Source organism: Tiliqua scincoides, chromosome 5 (assembly GCF_035046505.1).
Source record: "Tiliqua scincoides isolate rTilSci1 chromosome 5, rTilSci1.hap2, whole genome shotgun sequence".
NCBI lineage: Eukaryota > Metazoa > Chordata > Lepidosauria > Squamata > Scincidae > Tiliqua > Tiliqua scincoides.
In genome coordinates this window covers 87,293,465-87,315,112 of record NC_089825.1, presented here as the reverse complement: position 1 = coordinate 87,315,112, position 21,648 = coordinate 87,293,465, and the positions used below count along the sequence as shown (strand labels likewise).

Here is a 21,648-nt window from a genome sequence, read left to right as displayed (position 1 = left end):
CTCTTTTGTTCCGAATCATATCATGCTGATTACAAACAAAAGATTCAAGTAAAACTTATTCATTCATTAAACCATGAATATATGTAAAATATACAATGAGGTCTTCATACTGAAAAGTTTAGAGATACCCCCCCCACCGTACATAAAGCCATAGATCTGCAGCACAATCCTTTTGATTGCATCCCAAGAGATGGAAGAAAGCAACCACAGACCATTTCATTCCTTTGCATACATCACATTTAACAGGTAAATGTGGTGGGAATGCAAGCTTTCTGTCAAGCAACAATCCAGGGACTGGTATCCAGAGCTATTAGGATGTGTGTCTAGCTAATGAGATGTTATCTCCAAACCAGGATGACAGTCTCAACAACTGCATAGAATTTTGCAGAAAACAGTCATTAATGTTGGTAGAAAAAAAGTCATACCAAGGACATTGCCTAAGGGACACTCTTCATCTGTTTGAGAGGGCCAGAAAAGGAGATTCAATGTGAATTTGGAACTTAAGATCTGTCCATTAATCTAGTCAGAAATTAAAAGATCTGAGCACAATTTTCAAGGAGTGTCAAGAGTTTAAGACTAAATGATCCCAACAGCAGATGTCCATATCCCAGGAAAATTTTGCAAACCAATTTTCAACTAAATCCGGTGAACAGGAGTTCAATGCCTGCGGAAATCCGGTTGGTCAGGATGTACAAGGAAGCAAACCAAACAGCTGGAATGTCAAAACAATGGAATGGTACATTGGATTCTTGAAGTTCAGTCAATGCTTCAGAAAATATATTTGTGATGACAGCTCACCAATCTGGGAAAACACGTTGCTGTCAAATCTAATTAGTGGGTGTTAGGAGCAGTTAAAGCATAGCTTGAGGTAGCTAGCAAAATATTTCATAATGGATATTATTTGGCCCTAAAGTAGTGTTACCAAACAAGTGTAACACCAGAACGTTATGGTATCAAGAGTCAAACAAATCTGGGAAGCTTCTACCAAGAGTAATACTGGAAGAGTTCAGCTAGGTAATTAAAATTTGAAGAAGACTCCCTAATGATATGAAGTTGCCCATCACAGGGATGAATTTATTTGCAATGTGACAAAAGCAACAGGGGTAGCTTCCATAGATTAGGGCTGGAGTCCATATCTTGCCCAACCAATTTGAGGCAGGAAAGATCTGCTACTACTGTATTTCCTCATGATGGCCCAGTAAGCCAGTCCTGAAACTTACCGCCTGCTGCAGCTTCCCACCATTAACTAATGAGTCACCCAAAATCCAAGAACATAGCAAAAAAGGACACAACTGGGAGCAGGTGGCAACAGCAAACAAATCCTTCTTTGCACTGCCACTTGAAACAATAGCAGCAGCAGCAAGACAGCACCATTACCAGTCCACTATCTGATTTTCCTCATCAAATACCATCTACAATGTTCAGCTGGGACAGCTAACTAGGACCACTGCCATCACTGTAGCACAGGGGGACAGCAGGAAGGAGTTGTGTTCATCTGCTGTGTGGTTCCTGGGCATCGTGGGGTGGCAAGGAGAAGAAGACATGTACTTGTCAGCATACCACTGGAGGGATCACATGGGATATTTTCCCCAGGTCCCCACAAAACTGGAGCTGCCACTTTAAGATGAGCATTGGATAAGACTAACAAGATCTAAAGATTTGCAGTTCTTATTCACTCCAAACACAGTGTCCCTAGCCCAACTGATCCATCAGTGAGTCTGGCACAAGCAACAGATCTGACAGGCTGTTGCCCATGACTTTTTTGAAAGACAGCAACTGAGGCTGTGTGGGATACTGATGGAAAACATGTCAAGCACACTTTAATTCCTGTGCTTCAGCACAAGCTGTGTTCCACAAAAGCTGAGGAAACTGTTGCGGTGATTTCTCCGTGTTCAAAGCTGGTCCCCAAATAGTGATCACATCCTATGTGGGAAGACACCTGCATGGATAATGGGTAGCATCCACGGTTGCTTGCTCCAGAGGAAAAGTAACCTCATGTTACCGGAAGTCCTCAAGTGTCACCAAACTTCAGACTAAAACAGATTCCACTGCCATGCTCAAGTTATAATTGTTTGGACACCTGCTTGTTTTTACTGTTCAATATTACCTGTTCCTGAAAGACAGGTCAACAGGCATGCCATGATTTCTTTCAAATCTTCTAGGACTCCCACTCAGGTTCTCCATCAGTGTGACGGAAAAGCATATCTGTTTCTTGTGTCAGCCATTGCTGTTTGGAGTGAACTTGGTGGGCAGCCAAGTCTAAGAGACAGCAAAGCCTTTGAGTTGCTTTAGCCCTATACAGGTATACCTTGCACTTTACTCTGGTTGTGGACCAGAGCATGGATGAAAATCAAAAGTGGACAGATGTCAAAGCTAGCCTTATTTTACTATACAGCAGAGTAGCTGGGCCTTCAAATTTTCCAAGTGGTCAGTTTATCAGCTGCTGCTGCTGGAAACAGCTTAACCAGAGAGAGGAGTGGGCAGTTGCAGCCACAGCCCTTATTTGCATACAGCCTGGAGCATCTTCTGCAGCAGAAAGAGGGGAGAGAAAAAGTTATGCCTCTCCCTCTCAGTGAACAGCAGTCTGTGGCAGGGAAAGGGCCTGGCCTGGCGCTTCCTTTGCTGTGCTAAGCACTCTGCGTGTTTGCACGCTTGCCCGAGTCAGCTTGTTGTTCGGCACGAGGCTGCTTCATGCAAAGCTGGGGTGGAGGGAATGCTGGGATGTGACTGTCTTCTCAGACAAAAAAGCACATGCACAAAAATTGAAACATGGCTATGACCGGAAACAGTCAAAAGAGCAAAGCAACAAAAGTCAAGAGAACAGTCAGGGTGCGCCTGCATACATCTGTAGTCTAACACTTCCACAGGATTTAGTTATCTTGCTTGCCAGATGACAAGTTCTCTGTAACCCGATACTACTCAACTGTAGTCAGAAATCAGTCCCAAAAAGGGATCATCAACTGAACTTAAAACATTGTATTCTTTATTTTCTAGGACCACCACAACTCAAGCTGCAAGCTATTTATATTCAGGACTGTGCAAAGTTGAAACACAAAAACGCAAAATATGCACCAATGCAATCCATACTCCATGAGAGGAGTGGAGTTCTGCAACTTGTGAAGTTAAAAGCAAATTTGTATTATTCACGCAGAGAAATTCAGCATATTTTATTATTATTTTATTTCAAAAAGCTTTTAATTGTTGACAGGCTGGCTGGCGTTCTTGTTTTATATGAAAATCCACGGGGTTTGTTTGTTTTTAGATTTTTTAATTATTGTAAATTGTTTTTTAATGTTGTATTTTTAAGGTGCTGTAAGCCGCCTTGTGTGCCCGTTGGGCAAAAAGGCGGGGTATAAATTAATAAAATAATAATTTTATTATTTTGCATAACATGTCCTGCTTCTGTTTGTTGTGAGTAAGAACAAAGGGCACTATTGAACTCTTCTTAAGCCACACTATGGCTTATGCCCATACTCTTTAATGTCAAGTTCTGCAACAATGGTAAGCAATTTTTTTTTAAAGATGACACTGACTTTGTTAAGAAGCTGGATTCCGAGGCTCTGCTGTACTCCAGTGGTACGATCGCATATGTACCCCAGCCCATAGCAGAATTAGCGATATGCCTCCTTCCCTAGTAATGTTCAGAGATCTTAACCTCTACTTCCTCACAGCATTTCTGAAATATATTTTGATGCTCATATGTTGCAGCAAGACAAAGGCTTGGGGTCTTCTGAATGCAAAGAGGACACTTTGCAATTACCTGTCTGTGGTCTCTAAGAGTTTCTGAACTATTAGCTCAAACGATGAGGATAAACAGTATGTTGCTGGCTCCTCCTGATCATCAGCCACATCAGCAGCTTCATAAGCAGCTTCTGCCAAACTAGTGAAAGCCTGAAAGACAGGGGTCAACAGCTTAGAAGGAGCTCACTACGTTTCTTATCCCCCCACACCCCTCTCCCATTTACATCCAAGTCTTATCTTGAACCATCACCCTCTCTCATGTTTGAACCCCTCACTCCTTTGATCCTTTAGCTTTTCCCGCTCATAACCACTGTTGCATAAATTTGCAGAAGTACTGGGCTAAACAAATTGTGCCCTGTGCACAAAAACTCCTAATATACAGGTGTGTGCCTGTTCCCTTTGGGGAACTGCTGTTATACAAACACCTCCCCCTTTTTACAAAATACAGTCAAGTCTCACTACCAGAGAGAGACCCTGCCTTACCCAGCATACGTTGGAGGCCACTCTCGGCTCTGCGCTCAAGCCTTCAATTAGACACTGCAACAATGGAGCGAGGTAAATATCGTTTATGGCTGCTTCGGGGAGCAGCTCGCAGATCCGACCCACAGTCCATGCGGTTGTGTCTCTGACCACTACACTGGGGTCCTTCATTAACTCTATAAGGGTGGGCATGGCCTAGGAGAGAAGTGAGCAATTCAGCCAAAGGAGAAAACCACACATATTTCAAGTGAAACGTTCCATTTAAAAGGTGGGGCATAGCATTGCCATGTAGAACTTATGATCATCTGTTCATGTAGAACTTATGATCTAATCAATAGGTACACAAAAATGAATACATTTAAGTGGTAGAACCACTGGACTAAGAATCACCATCAACATAACAAAAGATGTAGACATGGTTCCCAATATTTTCTGTTTTCAAGAGCACAGTGAAAGATGTCAAGACAAAAGGAAATGCTCAGTTAACATCAATATCTACACAGTTTGGATGACCTCATGACTCCTGGAGTATAGCAGCTTTTATCCCAGACCGAGAATCTCTCACCTGAATGACAAGGGGTTTGAGCTGGTTGGGCTCTGGTCCTTCCAAAATACATCCAAAAGCCATGACAGCAGCGTCTCGATATCGCCAGTCTATGTTCTTTATGTGTTCTTTAATGAATGGCAGAACATGAGGGACAATGTCATCTTCGCAACAGGTGGCCAGAAGCATGAGGCAGACCCCAGCAGCTTTGCAGGGATTCCAGTCATCATCGTCATCATTCTCATCCTGAAGGGGTTGGGAGAACAGTAAAAGCACCCAAATCAGCCCCACTCTTTACACATCTTACTTAAAATCAGAGCCCTTTCATTTTGCAGCCCTGGTGAGACTACCAACATACTAGACCATCCAAACAAGGCATAATGTTTTAGATCTGGCTATTCAGGGCAAAACAGGTTATGTTTTAAGTAAGCCTCAATTGAAGTAAACAGTTACCAGATGCATGAAATATGTATTAACTTTCTGCCAGGTAGAAACTGGGTTATCAAGACTCATTTAAATACCTCCAACTCCTCACACTTTTAAAAAGAAAAACTTTGGGCACTTCCATGTACAAGCTACTACACAAAGCAAATGATGTTTAACTATGAAGCCGTATTAGGTAAGATCCCCTCATCCCAAAGAGTTGAGGGTGGGCAAGATGACTAAGATTGATCAGATCTGCTTATCTCTGAAAACTGCCGTTCGCAGCACTTATAAAAAATTTAGACACACTAACAGTAAAACACTTTTACACCAATATTTCAAGCTGACTGCCCACCTGAAGGAAGCTGTCAGAGTTTCAATCCATTGTATTGCAGAAGCAAGATGGTCACTGCTAATCAACGCTGTTAGATCAAAAAATGCTAAGAGTTTTTGGCAAGTTATATCAGGTTGTTTTCATAAAGAGTCCAATTGGTACCACCACAATCCCTGCTAAACTGTGGGAATCTCACTTTAAATCAATTTTTTTTAATGAATCCAATTCGACCTCTGTTGTTCAGGCATCCATCCCGCCAGACCTCCCAGACTGGCCTGCTGTCTCAGTGGATGAGGTCATTTCAATTATTAACCAGCTAAAACAGGGTAAAGTAGCTGGCCCATATGCAATTCCCTCAGACATCTCTATAAAGCAGCGCCAGACTGGTGGGCACCAATTATCGTGGAACTATTCACAAGAATCAATAAATTCGGAGTAATTCCAGAATCCTGGACCAGATCAATCTTGGTCCCTATTTTCAAAAAAGGAAATAAGAACCTTCCCTCTAGCTACAGGCCAATAAGCCTTTTGGATGTCACAGGGAAAATGTACGCATCCCACTTATTGAAGAATTTTTCTTCCTGGATATCTGATCATAACATCATAGGTCCACAGCAAGCAGGTTTCAGACCAAACAAATCCACAGTTGACCACTGTGTGATATTGTCCCATTTAATTTTCAAACAGGTGACTCAAAAGAAATCTCAACTCTATGTGGCATTCCTGGATCTAAAGTCTGCCTTTGACTCTATTGATAGGGACAGACTCTGGGAAAAACTTGAGAAGATGGGACTTGACAAAAGATTATTAGAATTAATTCGTGTCCTCCACCTAAACACTTACTGTCAAGTGAAATTATCCCCACAAGGTGACCTTTCAGCTCCAATCCCAATCAACAAGGGGGTCAAGCAGGGTTGTGTGCTGGCACCCATTTTGTTCATCCTTTTCATCAATGACTTGGCCCCCTTCTTAACAAAGTTTGACACGCATTGCCCCAAACTGGGATCGGTGGACGTCCCTTTACTTTTATATGCTGATGACATGGCTCTGATCTCAGGTACAAAAATAGGCTTACGAAGACTGGTTAAAGCCTGCATTGAATATTTTACAATAAACTCTTTGCAGTTAAATTATGAAAAGTCTAAAATTGTGGTTTTTGGGAACTCATGGAAACCACAATCTTGGCTTTTCAGAGGAAAATTAATACAGCAGGTCAAGGAATTCCAGTACCTTGGTCTTCGATTTCATTACAAGCATTCCTGGTCCTCTCATCGATCAATTGCAATTAATTCATCCAAACCAGTGGTTCAAGCCATAACTCGCTTTTTCTTGTCCTGGGGCAACCAGTTTGTACCAGCTGCTTTACAAGCTTTCAATGCTAAAGTCATACCACAAATTTTATATGGCATCCCAGTATAGATGCCGGCATTAAACAACACAATTGAAAGGGTTCAATCTAAATTTTTTTACAAAATTGCATTGCGTTCCCTACGCAGCACTCTGCCTGGAATCAGGTCAACATAGACTAGAGTTACATGCATGGTCCAGTTTTTTAAAATACTGGGCCAAAGTCTTTTTCAGGGCTGATCACGATTTGCTGCTGAAGGGGCTGTTGACTGATTCAACGTTAACTCCTTGCCTAGTACTATTTATAAAATTATAACTAACTAATTATAAAAAAACCTCAACAGATGGGCCTTGAGGCTGATCTACAAGGGGCCCCCTCTCCTGAGGTTATCACCAGGCTTTTGAAAACCAGACTATATGATATGGAAAGGCAAGAGATTCTAGGCGCAGCACGGAAAAAATGTTCCCCTTTGAATTTTCAACATAAAATTACAAGTGGTCAACAACCAAAATATCTGCCCCTCCTAATGCACCCCCTGGAGAGAAGGGCCTTTACCTTGGCACGCTGTAATGTGACCCCCTCTAATGACTTACATGGCAGATTCAGAAATGTCTCCTGGGAAGATCGTTTATGTAGCTGCAATTTAGGCAAAGTAGAATCCTCCATACACACTATGTTGCACTGTCCCAGATATCAAGCGCTAAGACAGCAATTTCTCTCTCCCTTGCTCAATGCTAAAACAGGGCATTCTAAGAACACTATAATTCAATTCCTTCTAGCAGGTGACGTAGAGTATACAACCCTCTCAGTCGCACAGTTCCTAAATTTGAGTAATCTGAATCGAGCCAAGCTTTCTGTACCAAACAATCACTGAGTAGATTACATCTTGGCAATATCTGTAGAGTAACTGATTGTTTTCTATCTTTTAAATAATTCATGTGTGTATGTAAAATGCATGTTTGTATCTGTGTGTACATGTAGGTGCACATATATACATATATTTGTGTACTGCTTAGTTTTCTATTCTCTCTACGGTTTCGGTACAGAGTCTTCACCCATCAAATGTTTATGACCAATAAAGGTTTTGTTGACTAACTATGAAGCCTGTTAGTGGTAAAGCAGAGATTATAGCAAAGGCTTAGACATGCATGATGAGGGTAAAAAGTTCAGCATCCTGTTCCATTTTCACGATAATGCTTGCATAATTACAATTTTTCATTTTGATTTGATCGGTAAGAATGATAGCAGGATGAATTCTCCTGCAAAGGTCAAAGTGGTATCTGCAACAACTCTGCACCAATTCTGAACCCAGCCCTGTAGAGATTTCATGCTCTGGAGATAGAGTGGCACAACACAAATTTGCCATTTCATTCACAATACATTCTGGCACCAGTGCTAAGGTGAGACATAAATGGAACCAGAAAGGAAACTTTCATATATACAACTGACTCTCCCTTTCTGAATTCTCCATTTTGTAATGTTTAAATTTAAAAATCAAATGCCACAGCAAATCTTATCTGAGGAGTAGATAAGTTCAGGTTCATGACATTGGTGCATCAATTGATTAGCAGGATACAGTCTCAGCACAGAAACTGCCACACCTGTTTCAAAGCCTTTATTTGGTAACAAGTCACATGATAAGTCAGACTACTACTGAGAACAGTGAGTCACATTTTGCTAGGTCATTCTCTCCCTTTCAGTAGAATGGGTTGTTCGTACTGAATAACTGTAGGCCCTAAATCTTGTTACACTGGAGAATGCCACAAATAACCACTTACCTGCTTGGTCAGTGTCTGTGTGAGAATCGGGACGAGATACTGGAGGGCACCCTTGGCATAGAATTTGCTGGTGTGCTCGGGAGGTCTTCCTTGTTCTGCTGCCTAGAGAAGTTAACCAGCATATCTCCATCAGTTCCAACTTATATACAGATATGCCCTTTCAGATACTTAAATACCAGACCTTTGGAAAGACTACTGAAAAGTGTTCCTTTTGAAAATGTTCATGTGTGCAGAGCAGGTTCTCAACACAGACTATGCAAATACTGACAACTGCAACCAAATATACTAAGAGTTACAAATGAAACTATAAGTACTGGATAATAAAAAGAGTGCACATGAGCCACTTCTGTTAGCAAGATTTGGTCTCAGTATTCATCTAAAGTTCACATCACTTCAGTCAGAGTGGTGCATGGTGTCTCATCATGGACCAAACATCTGCTACAACTCAGAACTGTCATCTCTGATCAATCACCGTTGATAAAACAGGCTGTTAGCACATTTAACTCACCTCTGATGCTTCGATAGCTAGGTCCATTTCTTCATCGCAGACATTTGACCAGAACTCAATTCCTTGCAGAGCCACTTCATCAATGTCACTTTTCATTGCTTCAATTGTGATCTTTGGAGAAATGAAAGATGTTAAGAGACCAGTATTTCTGCTCCATCCAGACATACAACATGCTTGTAAGAAATCAGGCATCTGTTCCCAACCTGCAGTCTGGAATACTCACAGCGAAAAGTGCAGGACCCATATATGTCTCCATGTACTGATAATAGAGGGACATAATCTTCACCAAGTTCTGTAAGGCAGCTACCCGCACCTAAAAACAAAGAAAAGAATAGGTCCCATTACTTCCATGGATCCTTTGGAAGAAGTATACTGGTGCACTAGATACAGCGTTAGGATAAGGAGAGAATCAGATTCAGTTTGCACTGGTTGACCTCAAATAATTCAGTTCATCCATCATCTGTACAGTGGAAGTGTAAGAGGATGGAAGAAAGGACCAGAAAGCATTTTGCACAACAAGTTACCTGAGAATTTTTTTCTTAAGTATCACAGTAGTAAAAGATGTGCCTAACTAGGTATGGAAAAAAACAGTTGCAAGAGTAAACACTGCAATAATGCCAAACATAATACTCCAAGCCTGCCACCTTGCCAAGATGGTTTAGAGCAGCGGTGTCAAACTTTTTGGCAGGAGTGCCACATTACCTTTCTGACACTGTGTCAGGGGCTGGGAAAAAAGAATTTACATTTAAAATTTAAATAAATTTACATGAATGAACACATTAGACTGGAATTTACATGAATGAAGATCTTGCAATAGCTTATAAAAGGCCTTGCACAAAGCAAGGCCAGCCTTTCCTTTGCTGCTGCCGCCACATCACAGATATGAAACAGCAAGCAGTGGAGGGAGCCCGCAGCTCATGCGAGAGGTCAAACAGTTGCCCTCACACTGAAAGCAGTTGCATCAGGCCAGCGGGCTCCAGCAAGTCTCTGGAGGGCCAGAGGCTTATTGGAGACTGGGAGCTCCTTATGGATCACAAATGGCCTCTGGGTTGGGGTTTGGGCACCACTGCTTTAGAGATTAAAAAAGCTTGGGAAAGCAGCAGCTATCACCATTCACCACCCAGTTCCTGCATCAGCTTTTGCAAAATGTCCACATGGATAAACACAAGTTATCACTTCTTAAAAAACACTAGAAGAATTTCAATATACTTCATAGTTAACCATAGCAAAAGTTGTCACAAGATCCATCACCTCATCATTGGGGCAACAATGAATCTTGCTTCAGGTTATTAGTTTCACTTTAGAAAGCACTGTGAATATAAATGACCTTTTACCAAGCAGTAGCTTAATACACTGGGTACATAAGCCCATTATTGAAGTGGCAACATTGCCAGAGGCACGGAAACGCTCACCACTTCCTGCTTTCTCAGATTTCTAATCTGGTGCAGAATTATGGTGGAACACCCGTCTTTTGATGTAATGGTTGCCAGTTTCCCACATGATTTGGATACCATGGTCATGTATTCACTTGTGCTCCGTAATAGTAGAAGCTGCATCTTTAACACCAACGTGTCTTTTCTAGAACACAGCACATCCTTTCAGTGGTCTTGGACCAGCAGGGCTGCATCCAGTGCAATTATGGCACCCACTTTCCTCAGTCTGGTAGCAGGAGACATACTACATGGGCAAGAAATGAGATTAGAACTTTTGACCCAATGTCCACAATCAAACCCACTCCAATAAGTGGTCATCGTTGCAAGGAAGCAGGAGGGAGGGATCTACTAGCAAATCTATGGAGGGCAGAATTTGAAGGTCATAACAGGTAAAAATGGAATCTTCATGCAGAATCACAATCTGGATTACCAGGAGTCAGGGACAAAAACCAAACACTGCCATCTCTCTCTCTCTTGGGTCTGCTTGCCAGCTTCCAAACAGCACCTGGTTGTTACTATTGGAGACAGAATTCTGGGCTTGACAAATTTTGTAAGCAACTGGCAAGTATCACTTCTGCTACATCATGTTTACTTGCACCTGAAGCCAGGATATAGTTCTAGCCTGTACTGTTGAGTAGGCTCCTTTGCTGGCAAGTTCAACTTGTTAATATCATTTTTCATCGGCCAACACTCTGGTCACCTCCTAAAACCTCTTTTTCTTTTTCCTGGCCACACCTTAGTTCTCTCACCTTTAGCCAAAACTCCTATTGCTCAACTCACCACTCCTATTGCTCAGACCATATGAAGCCTTCCTCACATCCATACACTAACTCCCTAGTCTCTTCTGTGTTCAGCATAAACTCATCTGTTACTTTACACTGGCTTGCTACACTCTCTCCCACATTCACTACTCTGTGACATCCGATAGTCTACATCAGGGGTGCCCAAACCCTGGCCCTGGAGCCACATGCGGCTGTCAAGGCCTCTCAATGCAGCCCTCAGGGAGTCCCCATTCTCCAATGAGCCTCTGGCCCTCCGGAGATTTGTTGGAGCCTGCACTGGCCCAACGCAACTGCTCTTAGCGTAAGGGTGACTGACCTCTTGCGTGAGCTGTGGGATGAGGGCTTCCTCCACTGCTTGCTGTTTCACGTCTGTGATGCAGTAGCAGAAGCAAAGGAAAGGCCAGCCTTGCTTTGTGCAAGGCCTTCATGCATGCAAATAAGTTCATCTTTAATATATTCATTTATTTAAACTTATGTAAATTTATTTAAATTTTAAATGTAAATTCTTTTTTCCCCTGGCCCCCAACACAGTGTCAGAGAGATGATATGGCCCTCCCACCAAAAACTTTGAGCATCCCTGGTCTACATCAGTGATTCCCAGACTGTGGGTCTGTGGCCTACTAGTGGGAAACAATCTCATTTTTGGTAGGTTGTGAAACTGGCAAGACAGATTAGACTATATGCATCAAGGGTTAAACCACCTGCTACTTGGAGAGAGCACTGCTGCCCAATCATCACTCTAGCCACAAAGGCTTGAGTGGCTGGTAAAGTGAAACTTTTTGATAGGTGGGTCCCAATGCTAGAGAGTTTAGGAACCACTGCTTTACACTATAAGCCACCCAAAAGAGCCTTACCTTAGTGCCCCATCTGAATTTCATTTGTTGACTAGGTACATGGTGCCACATCTTCCTTTAAATCCCTCCTATTATGCTATGCAAGGTCTTTGATATGAAGGATTAAGGAGTTAAGAAAAAAGTATCATGCAACTCAATTAGTTCCCATTCATACCTTAGCTGTCATGCCCCATGCCTTCCTACAACTGTCACTTTTAGATACCTGGGGCAGGAACTTTTTATCTTGTTTACTTAACTGTACAGAGAACCACATAGATTTATTGTATTCATAAATCTTGTGGTCCTGTTCATTTTTAACAGCCTCTTCTAAAGAATAAACCCAAGTCTCAGCAGATATGAGGGTGCATCAGCAGAATTCAGTGTGGTGCATGGTTTCTCATCATAGACCATGGATTTATTTTTTATGTTATGAGTCCTACAAACAAAATTTTGTCTCATCTTTTTTTTTCTGGAGAGTCAAGCTACATATTTTGCTCAATTCCATACACCAAGACCACTAAGTTGTAATCTCTTGTAGACAACAGGTTAGGAATTAACTTACCCTTGTATCTGGACACTGTGTTGCTTCACAGACTACTTGCATAATAAAGTGCCTTTCAGACTACAAGAGAAAGAGTAAAAACACAGAATTAGGACTCAAAGGTTCACAAGTTCCCTAATGGGAAGTAACTGGTTTCTGATTAAAGTAGACAACGCCTGAGAAATCTTGCTCAACCCTGAGAATCACAGTTTTTCCCAGTCCCACACTAAGCAGTGCCAGAGCAAGGAGAACGCTTGGGTGCAATGCTCAGGATACTAAGCCAGACTGAGCCCCAATAAAACCCGTCACAAGAGACATGGGGCATTTATTTAGCTCCGTATACCACTTTGTGAATGGCCTTTGGTTGAAGATTATTATTATTATTAAGAATATTTGTATAAGATCTCTCCAGCTCACCTTCACTGAGCAGTGGCAGTGGTGAGGAGAGTCCAGAGAAATATCCCAGAGACAGGAGCCTGGCTCTGTCTCACTAGATGTGCACAGCTAACCCTGCCCCTGCTATTGAAAGTAAAGTCTGCTCTACAGACAACTTAATCCCACCCCATCCCACAGTGCTTTGATTCTTTGGCCAAGGTTGAAGCCCATAGGTTGAGATGGGAAGAAGAAACAGGGGTTGAGAGAGAGATTTGGCACTGCAATCCTAGATGCGGGGACCCAGAAGCCAGCCTCACTTCAGGGAAACTTACTGGTATGCAACTGCAACCTTGGTACTCCAGGTCAACCCACCACCTGTGCTATATGCACATGCAGAGTCACAATTTAGAAAAGATTCAAGGCACCACCAGCCTACTTGGACACCACACATTACCCCTCCCCCAACTAATATGCATAGGTCAATGTCAGTCACTCATTGATGAGTGAAAGACACAATATTCTTAAGCACACAGACTGACTGCCACTCTACAATGGTAAGAAAAACCATTTTTAAACCACTATTTAAAGGGACACTTTACATTTTTATGTGGACTTAACTATCCTTGCTTTTAGGCACTGTGGGGGTTCGAGGAACAGAACTCCAGCAGATGCCAACAGCTGACCTGTATTAGCCATTAAAATGCGGTCTACATTACCTTTTGACAGTTACCACATACTATCCGTCTGGAAATGTGGGCAAATAAGGTATTGCTTCTAAGACACTATAATAATTCCACCTCCTATCTGTTGGTGTATTTTAGTAACTAAAAAACAAGCATGTGGCAAATTTCAATATGTTGCGAATGTGTATCAGTCACAGGAATAGACTCTGTTACAGCCAAAGATGGGAAAAGAACATGCAAGCCAGGCTTCAGAACAGATTGCTTAGGAAGAAAACTATGGGCCCTGCATACCCAAGAGACTGCCTTGCTCCCCACATACTAAAGTGATCTCCAGATGCAAGCACATGCAGAGAGGCACTCTCTATGCAGGTTCATAGTTGCAGAGTTCTTCAAATGAAGATTTGCTAGAGTCCCTTCAGTAGCCATGGCTCAAGCAGTCACAAGCCACATGACTTCTGTTTTAGTTAATAATCTCAACTTAGGGTGGGTACAGGCTTTTCACAGCCGCTTTGAGAGAAAAAAATCCAAGTCTCAGCAGATTATGAGGGTGCATCAGCAGAACTCAGCGTGGTGCATGGTTTCTCATCACAGACTATGGATTTCTCATGTTCTCATCAGATGACGTTTTTAAGACAAGCACACACTCCCCAAACAAAACAAAAAACAAACAAAACCAACCTGGTCTGCTTACCTCTTTGTCAAAATTTGCTTTGGTGAATTCCAAAGAGTTCAGGAGTGCATTGGTAGCCGCTAGCTTCACATTATTACTTGGTTCTTCTTTTCTCATTCCCTGGATGATGGCTGTCAAAATCTCATTGGACTTGTCCTGAAGCTGTTCTGGGTCCTGAAACATGGATTAGTACAGGGTTAACAACAGAGGAAACACCTTCCATTTTCCAGCAAGACTCCACCAAGAGAAGATTTCTCCAGATTACCACAAGCATGCAGGGATCTCACAGGACGTCCTAACATCCATTTCGCTTAGGAGCAAGCCTGGGCCTCCGAGTATTCCATGCATACGCAGAATCTGTTCACGTAATCTATTTATATCTACTCAAAACACGCAATGAACAAAATTTGTTTTCCATTACTTTGAGCCTGTAAGTTCCTATGTGTAAAAAGGGAGTATGTTCCAGGCTATGTGTAAAAAAGGTATACGAAACAAATGAATTTTACATTTAGACTTGGGTCCCAAGATCTCTCATTAACTCCCAATATGGCCAGTACTTCCACTACAGAAAAGTCAATAACCAAAATGCTTCTGGTTCCAAGCACTTTGGATAAGGGATGCCCAACCTGTAATAATAATGAAGTCCACAGGGGCCCTGCACTGACAAACTGGAAGTGCCTTCCAGTTGTGTCAGGAAGGACTTCTGAGGTGCAGGAAAACCTTGGGGGGTGCAGAGGCTCTCCAGCCACAGGCTCGGCATCTAAAGATATTCAAATCCATAGATGCCGAGCCTGCAGATAAGGGACCACTGTAGTTGCAAAGGAAACTGGAAAAGGAATAAAAGAACATTTGTGACAAGCGGACCAGAGCAATAGTAGCCATGGAAGAAAGAAAATTGAGAATCCAGCCACATAAAGTTCATCTCTTCCTATCCAACTTGTTTTAGAGCACTCATACATCTATGAGCTTTCTTTCACAACAGTAAAGCATAAGTCATATTCCAAGGACATTGTATTTCACATGTATGTGAAAAGTAGAAGACCCACATCACATACATGGATAGGGTTGTGGACTGTGTCACTACTCAGACTAGCTTCAGATATGAAGCAGATAAAGAAAGCAAAACAGGTACCCTACACTTTGTCTGGACATTCTTTTCCAAAAAGAACTTTTATATTTCTCTCCAGATGAGAGGCACAACTCCTGAAGGGGGAACGGCTTGTTTTTATCCCAGTCAGGTGCAAAGACAGAAACATGAGACAGAACCAAACACTTGCAATTCTTGTTCCTCAAGCTTCTCATAGCTGAGGCTGCTCAGACTGACTCATGTGCAGGCTTTGAGGTACACAAGCAGGAGATGGTTACTGTAACTACTGCTTATAGATTAAACAATCAATCTAAGTTGGCTTGGAAGCCCTGATGTCAAAACCTCTGTTTTGGAGTAGTTATTCAATGACATAGGAAACTCCAAGCATGTTCAGAAATACTATTTTTAATACAGGTTGCAGACTTGGGGAACTAGTTCACTGGGTAGAATTTATGACTCAAATTACACCATCAACAGCTGCAGCAGGAGAAAAGGTACAAAAAGCAGCAGATTCACATCACTTACTATATCTTGACAGATGTAGCCAATGGCTTCCAATGTTGACTCTTTCATGTGCTCCGTACTGTGTTGATTAGTAACATTGGCTACCAGCTGAGGAATAAGTTCAGGCCACTGATTCATGGGGATCTCTGCACAGGCGATGCCAGCAACGCACTGTGAGGCCGAGCTGGGCCTGTAGGTTTCTGTACCCAAGGTCTGTAAAACCTGTAAGGAGACAAGAGAAATAGATCACCACATCAGCAGAGAAGACTACCATACCTGGAACACTGTTAGCATGACTGTTTAAAAATGCACAGTTTATTACATTCTTGATCATCAGTCTAAGAAGCTTCCTGAAGTAACTAAATAATTTCAGCCTCCAGAGATATAACTTTCTTGACTTGGAAGCAAACAGGAAAAGTAAACTGAAGAGCAAGGCATGGTAACACAGATGTGGAAGCACTACTACGTATTTGCTGCAGTAAAGACGGGGAAAGCTGAACGAAGACTGGGAAGGTTTTACATACATAATTCTTGACTTCTCGACGAGCATTGGCATCGATTGCAAGCCATCTCTGCTGGTGCTGTGCCTTTACATCGGGGTCTTTCGACGTCAGTGAGTTCTTGATCTGCAAACCAGATGCAACTCTGGCAACCTGGCTGTTTCCTGGGTTTGCTAGCACTCTGGACAGTTCCACAAGGAATGTAGGCTGGTTGGCAAGAAAGAAGCAAAGACTTTTCAGTAACCAAAACTAGTTTCATACTCCCTGAGGGAAGTAAGCACTGATTAAACATCAAGTTTAAATAAATTTAATTGCCAGTACTTCCTAGTGATTTTAAGGCTCAAGCAACTGAATAATCTCAGCTTTCCAACCCAAGAACATACATGGACACAATCACTTCCATGTGATTTTCTCTTTTGTATAGCACTTCAGCAGTGCAATAATACACAATATGCAAACAAACCTTGGTTTTTTACTAATTTATAGCTTAAAGCACACACAGTGCATTGCCCAAAGTGGAACTTTAACCCATGTTCCAAGAGTTTTCACTACACCAAAATGGCCTCTTTCCTCATTTCTTCACTTAGTCTAGAGCTCTTACATTTATTATCATGTTACCCATTTCAGAGTCTCTGTGACAGAATAAAGGATAGTAAGATCCATGGGCTTGATTTGGCCTAAGATAGAGGGCCAAATTGAAGGCTGACTGCTCTCCGTTCATGACTATCAATAGATCCTTCTTGTACACATATGTGCACAGACACCAGCACCACCACTCAAATGTAGCATTTCCTTCCCAAATGCAGAGCGAGTGTGAACAGACCAACTGACTGATCATGACAGAATATGCAAGTGTTCCCCCTCTCTGAGAACCACACAGTCTTAAAGAACTGGCCTTAACAAGAGAGCAAAACAGAAAAAACTTTGCAATTCAAAAATGAATGATGCAAAAACAAATAAAAGTAGATAGTACAGGTATGCGCTGCTCAATGACAGGGATATGTTCTGCAAATTCCACCATTCGGTGCCTCCATCGTCACCCAGACAACTGCTAGCCAGATCACGCCCCAGAATGCCTTGCAGGATCGGGAAACAAGGAAGAAGACAGCTAGCCAGTGAAAGCACACACTGAAAGCATGTGAAACGCTGGTTACCCAGTTAAGCCAGCAAGGAAGAAGATAAGGAATACCTCCGGGGAAAAAGGCGGGGTAGAAATAAAGTTGTTAATAATAATAATAAGGAAGTTAGCCCAGTGAGTTTGGTGGGCCCCCCATCATACATGTAATCAATCATTCACTGGAACATCAGTATGTGTTACATATCTGTAAATGTGTATTCAAAGGTTCGTGCTTTTTTAAAAAAGCAGAACTGGAATCAAAATTATGCTAGCAACGATGACAAGTATGCATTATGTGATCCTTTACAAGTTCCATATTGAAATACAGCCCTTGGGTCCAAAAGTTTGCTCAACCCTGCCCTAAACCAATTTTGTCTTTACATGTGATGTTGTCTATTCCTCCGTTCTCCCTTTGGCCCCCTCTCCAAATTCAGTTCTAAAGGAATTGTGTGGGGAATCAAACCTTTAAATAGTTGAGACAGTGCTCTACAATTGCTTCTTAAGGTCATTAAAATTCATACCAAGCATGGAACAATTACCTAAAACAGTAGGCAGAGGACACAGATAGTCCAAAGTGGTTCCAGAGCACAGGTTTAAGAGGAGAGGAAGTGGGTACATGGCAGACAGCAACTAAACATATTTCTCTCTCTCTCTCACACACACACACAATGATTTCTCATGTCTGTAAAACTAAGATAAGACCCAGGAAGTCTGTACTAAGGTGACAATTTCTGATTAAGGAGAAATGGTAGGACAAAGACATCATACCCAACCACACATTTTCAAGGTAAGCCATTTTTGTCCGGCACAAAAATATGCCAATTAGCCGCATCCATTTGGATCATGAGTCATTTTTTGTATTCTATCTAAGCTTATTCCAAGAATAAGTTCTGTGAGAGACAGAAATCCAATTCCAAACTCAATGAATGCCTAGAAATCACTAGCAATAGTTTTCTCTTTCTTTCTTTTTGCCCATTTGTAAAACAATATAGAAGTTGCTCAGTAGGGATCACCCCTGCCCCATTAAATGTCCTTCATGTTCAACAAGGGCCATCAGACAACTGCTTGTTCATGTTCAACAAGGGCCATCAGACAACAAGGGCCATCAGACAACAATCAGGCGACAGTTAGGAAAAGGGTCTTTTCCAATTGCAACATTCTATATAAAACTTCTGGTTCTATCACTGCCAGAATTCTGAACGCAGCTGAAGACTCATCTACTTTAGTATTGACATCTTGCTCTTATTTAATTTCATTTGTTGGCATGTTCTCTTTCATTACTATTAAAAATATTTATACACCGCTCTTCAACAAGAACAAGTTCACATATTGGGAAAGTTTTATTTACAAAGTCTGCTTGTGCAAAAAGGGTAGGACAAGACAAGTTAGCCCAACCTACTCTATGCCACAGGCATAGGGTACACCACAACCTGAAAAATTCTAAGAATACAAACACACTAACATTTGGAAGTGACATCACTTCCAGTGATGAAGACTGATATTGATGTCCAGAAGTCAGAGACTGACCAGAAGTGGAAGTACTACAAGAGTGCTAGGGCTCTGGCATGCTTCATGGGATTTTTGGCTTGTTGAATAGCAGAGCTCCATCACACCAGAAACAGCTTTTGAAAACTACTTAAGTTTCAAAGAGTTGTTTCCTGTTTGAGAAATACAAGACAAGCACCTTCTCAGTCATGCAGATCTTTCTTTGGATCCTGGCCTCCCTACCTTTACTATGATCTAGGGCTGCTACCTAAAGAATTTGATACTGGACTATGAACTCAGTTCTACCGCTAAGTCTCAAATTATTTGGTCAGCTTCCTCAGAGTCCCTACTCTAGTTCAGGGTAGTCATACATCAGTTTATGTCTGTCTACTACCCAGGGTCAAAAGCTGGATGAACTTCTTTCCTCAGCCCAGGCTTGGGTGGTTGGGGAAGAAAGCCGGAACAGGTAGGAGAGATGTGACCTATGTCCCATCATTTACCATGGAGGAATAAGAAATACTCAATAGTTCCTTCCCCAGAGACAGGGCAGGGAGAGGCTTGGGAAAACCATGTTAAATCTTTGAAAGTAACGGGATTGGGAAAGAGCTTATGTAGAAAGATAATTAAAATCATTCTGTGATGATGCAGTCAGGACAAATATGCGACAGCACTTTAAAGAATGCAAACACTTGCTACAGAGCAGGAGGCTAGAGTGAGTGATATTTCTAATTTCTCCCATTTCACCCCTACTTGCTTCTCTACTAACTGCAATATATAATCTTTATTTTAAGTATACTTTAAGACAATGGATTTAAGTGACAAGATAGGAATTCTACAGTGATAAATGACTTATCGTGAAGTAGCACACACTTGTGAAGAACCCAACCTTCCATAACTTTTATTATTTTACCACAGGGAGATGAAGTAACAAGTGGTACCCCATCCTTTTGCAGTCAGTCTGCTGCCAAGTTTCTTATCCAGAATACAACAGAAGACTAAGGGCAGAAATATACATTATCATGACAAGCATGAAACTCATGTTTGTTAAGGTAATGTGATTGTGTGTGTGTAGGGGGTCATATGCAGGGGAGAATCAGCAGGCAGAGAGAAGGATGCTTACCTCTTCCCAATTCCCCCCTGCATCTTGGTTTACTTCCAGTCCTAGTAGACTGTGAAGACAAATGGACAACAGGCATTTGAGAGGAGGCAGGGAGGGCGGAAAGAGAAATTGGAAGTTCATGCCTCCCAGCTTGACCTATCTCAAACAGTTAGGATAAAATATGATACATAATGTACGACATACTATGGAAAAAGAATAGAATACAAGTATGATAAATGAAAAAGTATCTGATACTGACTCTCAATACTTTCAATATTAATTTTTAATATGCAAGATCTTCAGGACCAAAAAGTTTCAAACCCACTCTAGAGGCCTCAGAATGGTTCTCAGAAGCCTTTATAACCCACTTCTGGGTTTCTGAAATGGCTTCTGAAAACAGGAAATGGCTTATGGAGGCTTCTGAGGACCATTCTGGGGCCTGTAGAGTGGGTTGCCAGGCTGGGAGAGGTCTGTGGAGGCTTTGATAAAGTAAAGGGGGTTATGGAATGCTTCCTATTCCAGTGCAAGGGCCCAGATGTGACCCACTGTGCTTGGGCTTGCAACCTACCGTGGGTCACGACCCACACTTTGGGAAGCACTGTCCTAGAGGTTTTCTGTTGCTTAGTTTTCTAGAGAATCAGCAATCACCCTTTCTATAGTCTGAAACTATTTATGGGGGAAGGCCTGCTCTGGTAACAAATATGAACAAACAGTTCAGCGACAATGGTACCTTGCTTTGAACTGTTCATCATTTTAATTTAGTCTAATTAAACACTGTAGAAAACACTGATACTTTTAGAAGTACCAGTTTGCATGAACATCATTTTAGTGCAATCTACCAAGACTTTAACTCTGCAAATGAGAACTGGGAAAGCGGGGGGGGGGGGGACTTTCTAAGAACCTGTATAATAACTAAGATACAAAGCATCTGTTATCACATCAAGCACTGATAAAACACACATACAGCTAGTCAATGACCAAAAAAATCCAAAACACACAAGTTCTCACCAAATCTCTAAGACTGAAAAAGCCTTCAAGAATTCTCATTCTCTTAAAAGCTCAGCCCTAGAAATTTCTCAAGAATTATCTCTTGCAATAGGAAGTATCACATGTACGATTACCATTAATTTCAACTTGACTGGGGCTGCAATCCTAACCACACTTTCCTGAGAATAAAGCCCCACTGAATAAAATAGGACTTCTGAGTAGACTTGGTTAGGATTGTGCCCTGGGTCATATGAGCACTTGCAAGGTATGCTTACACTTTAATAAATTTGTGCACTGCAGTCATCTGAATACCCCACTATCAGCAACATAGGTTTGCTCACATTTATAAAGTCAACAAGCTGGATTACATTTGATTCACCTTCAGATTCTGCCTAA

General features: G+C 41.8%; 1 protein-coding gene across 1 annotated transcript in view; it reads right to left on the bottom strand.

Moving 5' to 3' along the window:
- The window catches only part of KPNB1 (karyopherin subunit beta 1), a 39,699-nt gene that overhangs the window by 14,952 nt on the left and 3,099 nt on the right, over nt 1-21,648 (bottom strand). The window contains exons 3-12 of the mRNA XM_066628549.1: nt 16,589-16,771; nt 16,086-16,286; nt 14,495-14,647; nt 12,767-12,826; nt 9,380-9,469; nt 9,157-9,267; nt 8,649-8,750; nt 4,787-5,011; nt 4,225-4,416; nt 3,761-3,891 (exon numbers count right to left, since the gene is read on the bottom strand). Of these exons, the coding sequence (XP_066484646.1) occupies nt 3,761-3,891; nt 4,225-4,416; nt 4,787-5,011; nt 8,649-8,750; nt 9,157-9,267; nt 9,380-9,469; nt 12,767-12,826; nt 14,495-14,647; nt 16,086-16,286; nt 16,589-16,771 (1,448 nt within the window). The remainder of the gene's footprint in view (nt 1-3,760; nt 3,892-4,224; nt 4,417-4,786; nt 5,012-8,648; nt 8,751-9,156; nt 9,268-9,379; nt 9,470-12,766; nt 12,827-14,494; nt 14,648-16,085; nt 16,287-16,588; nt 16,772-21,648) is intronic.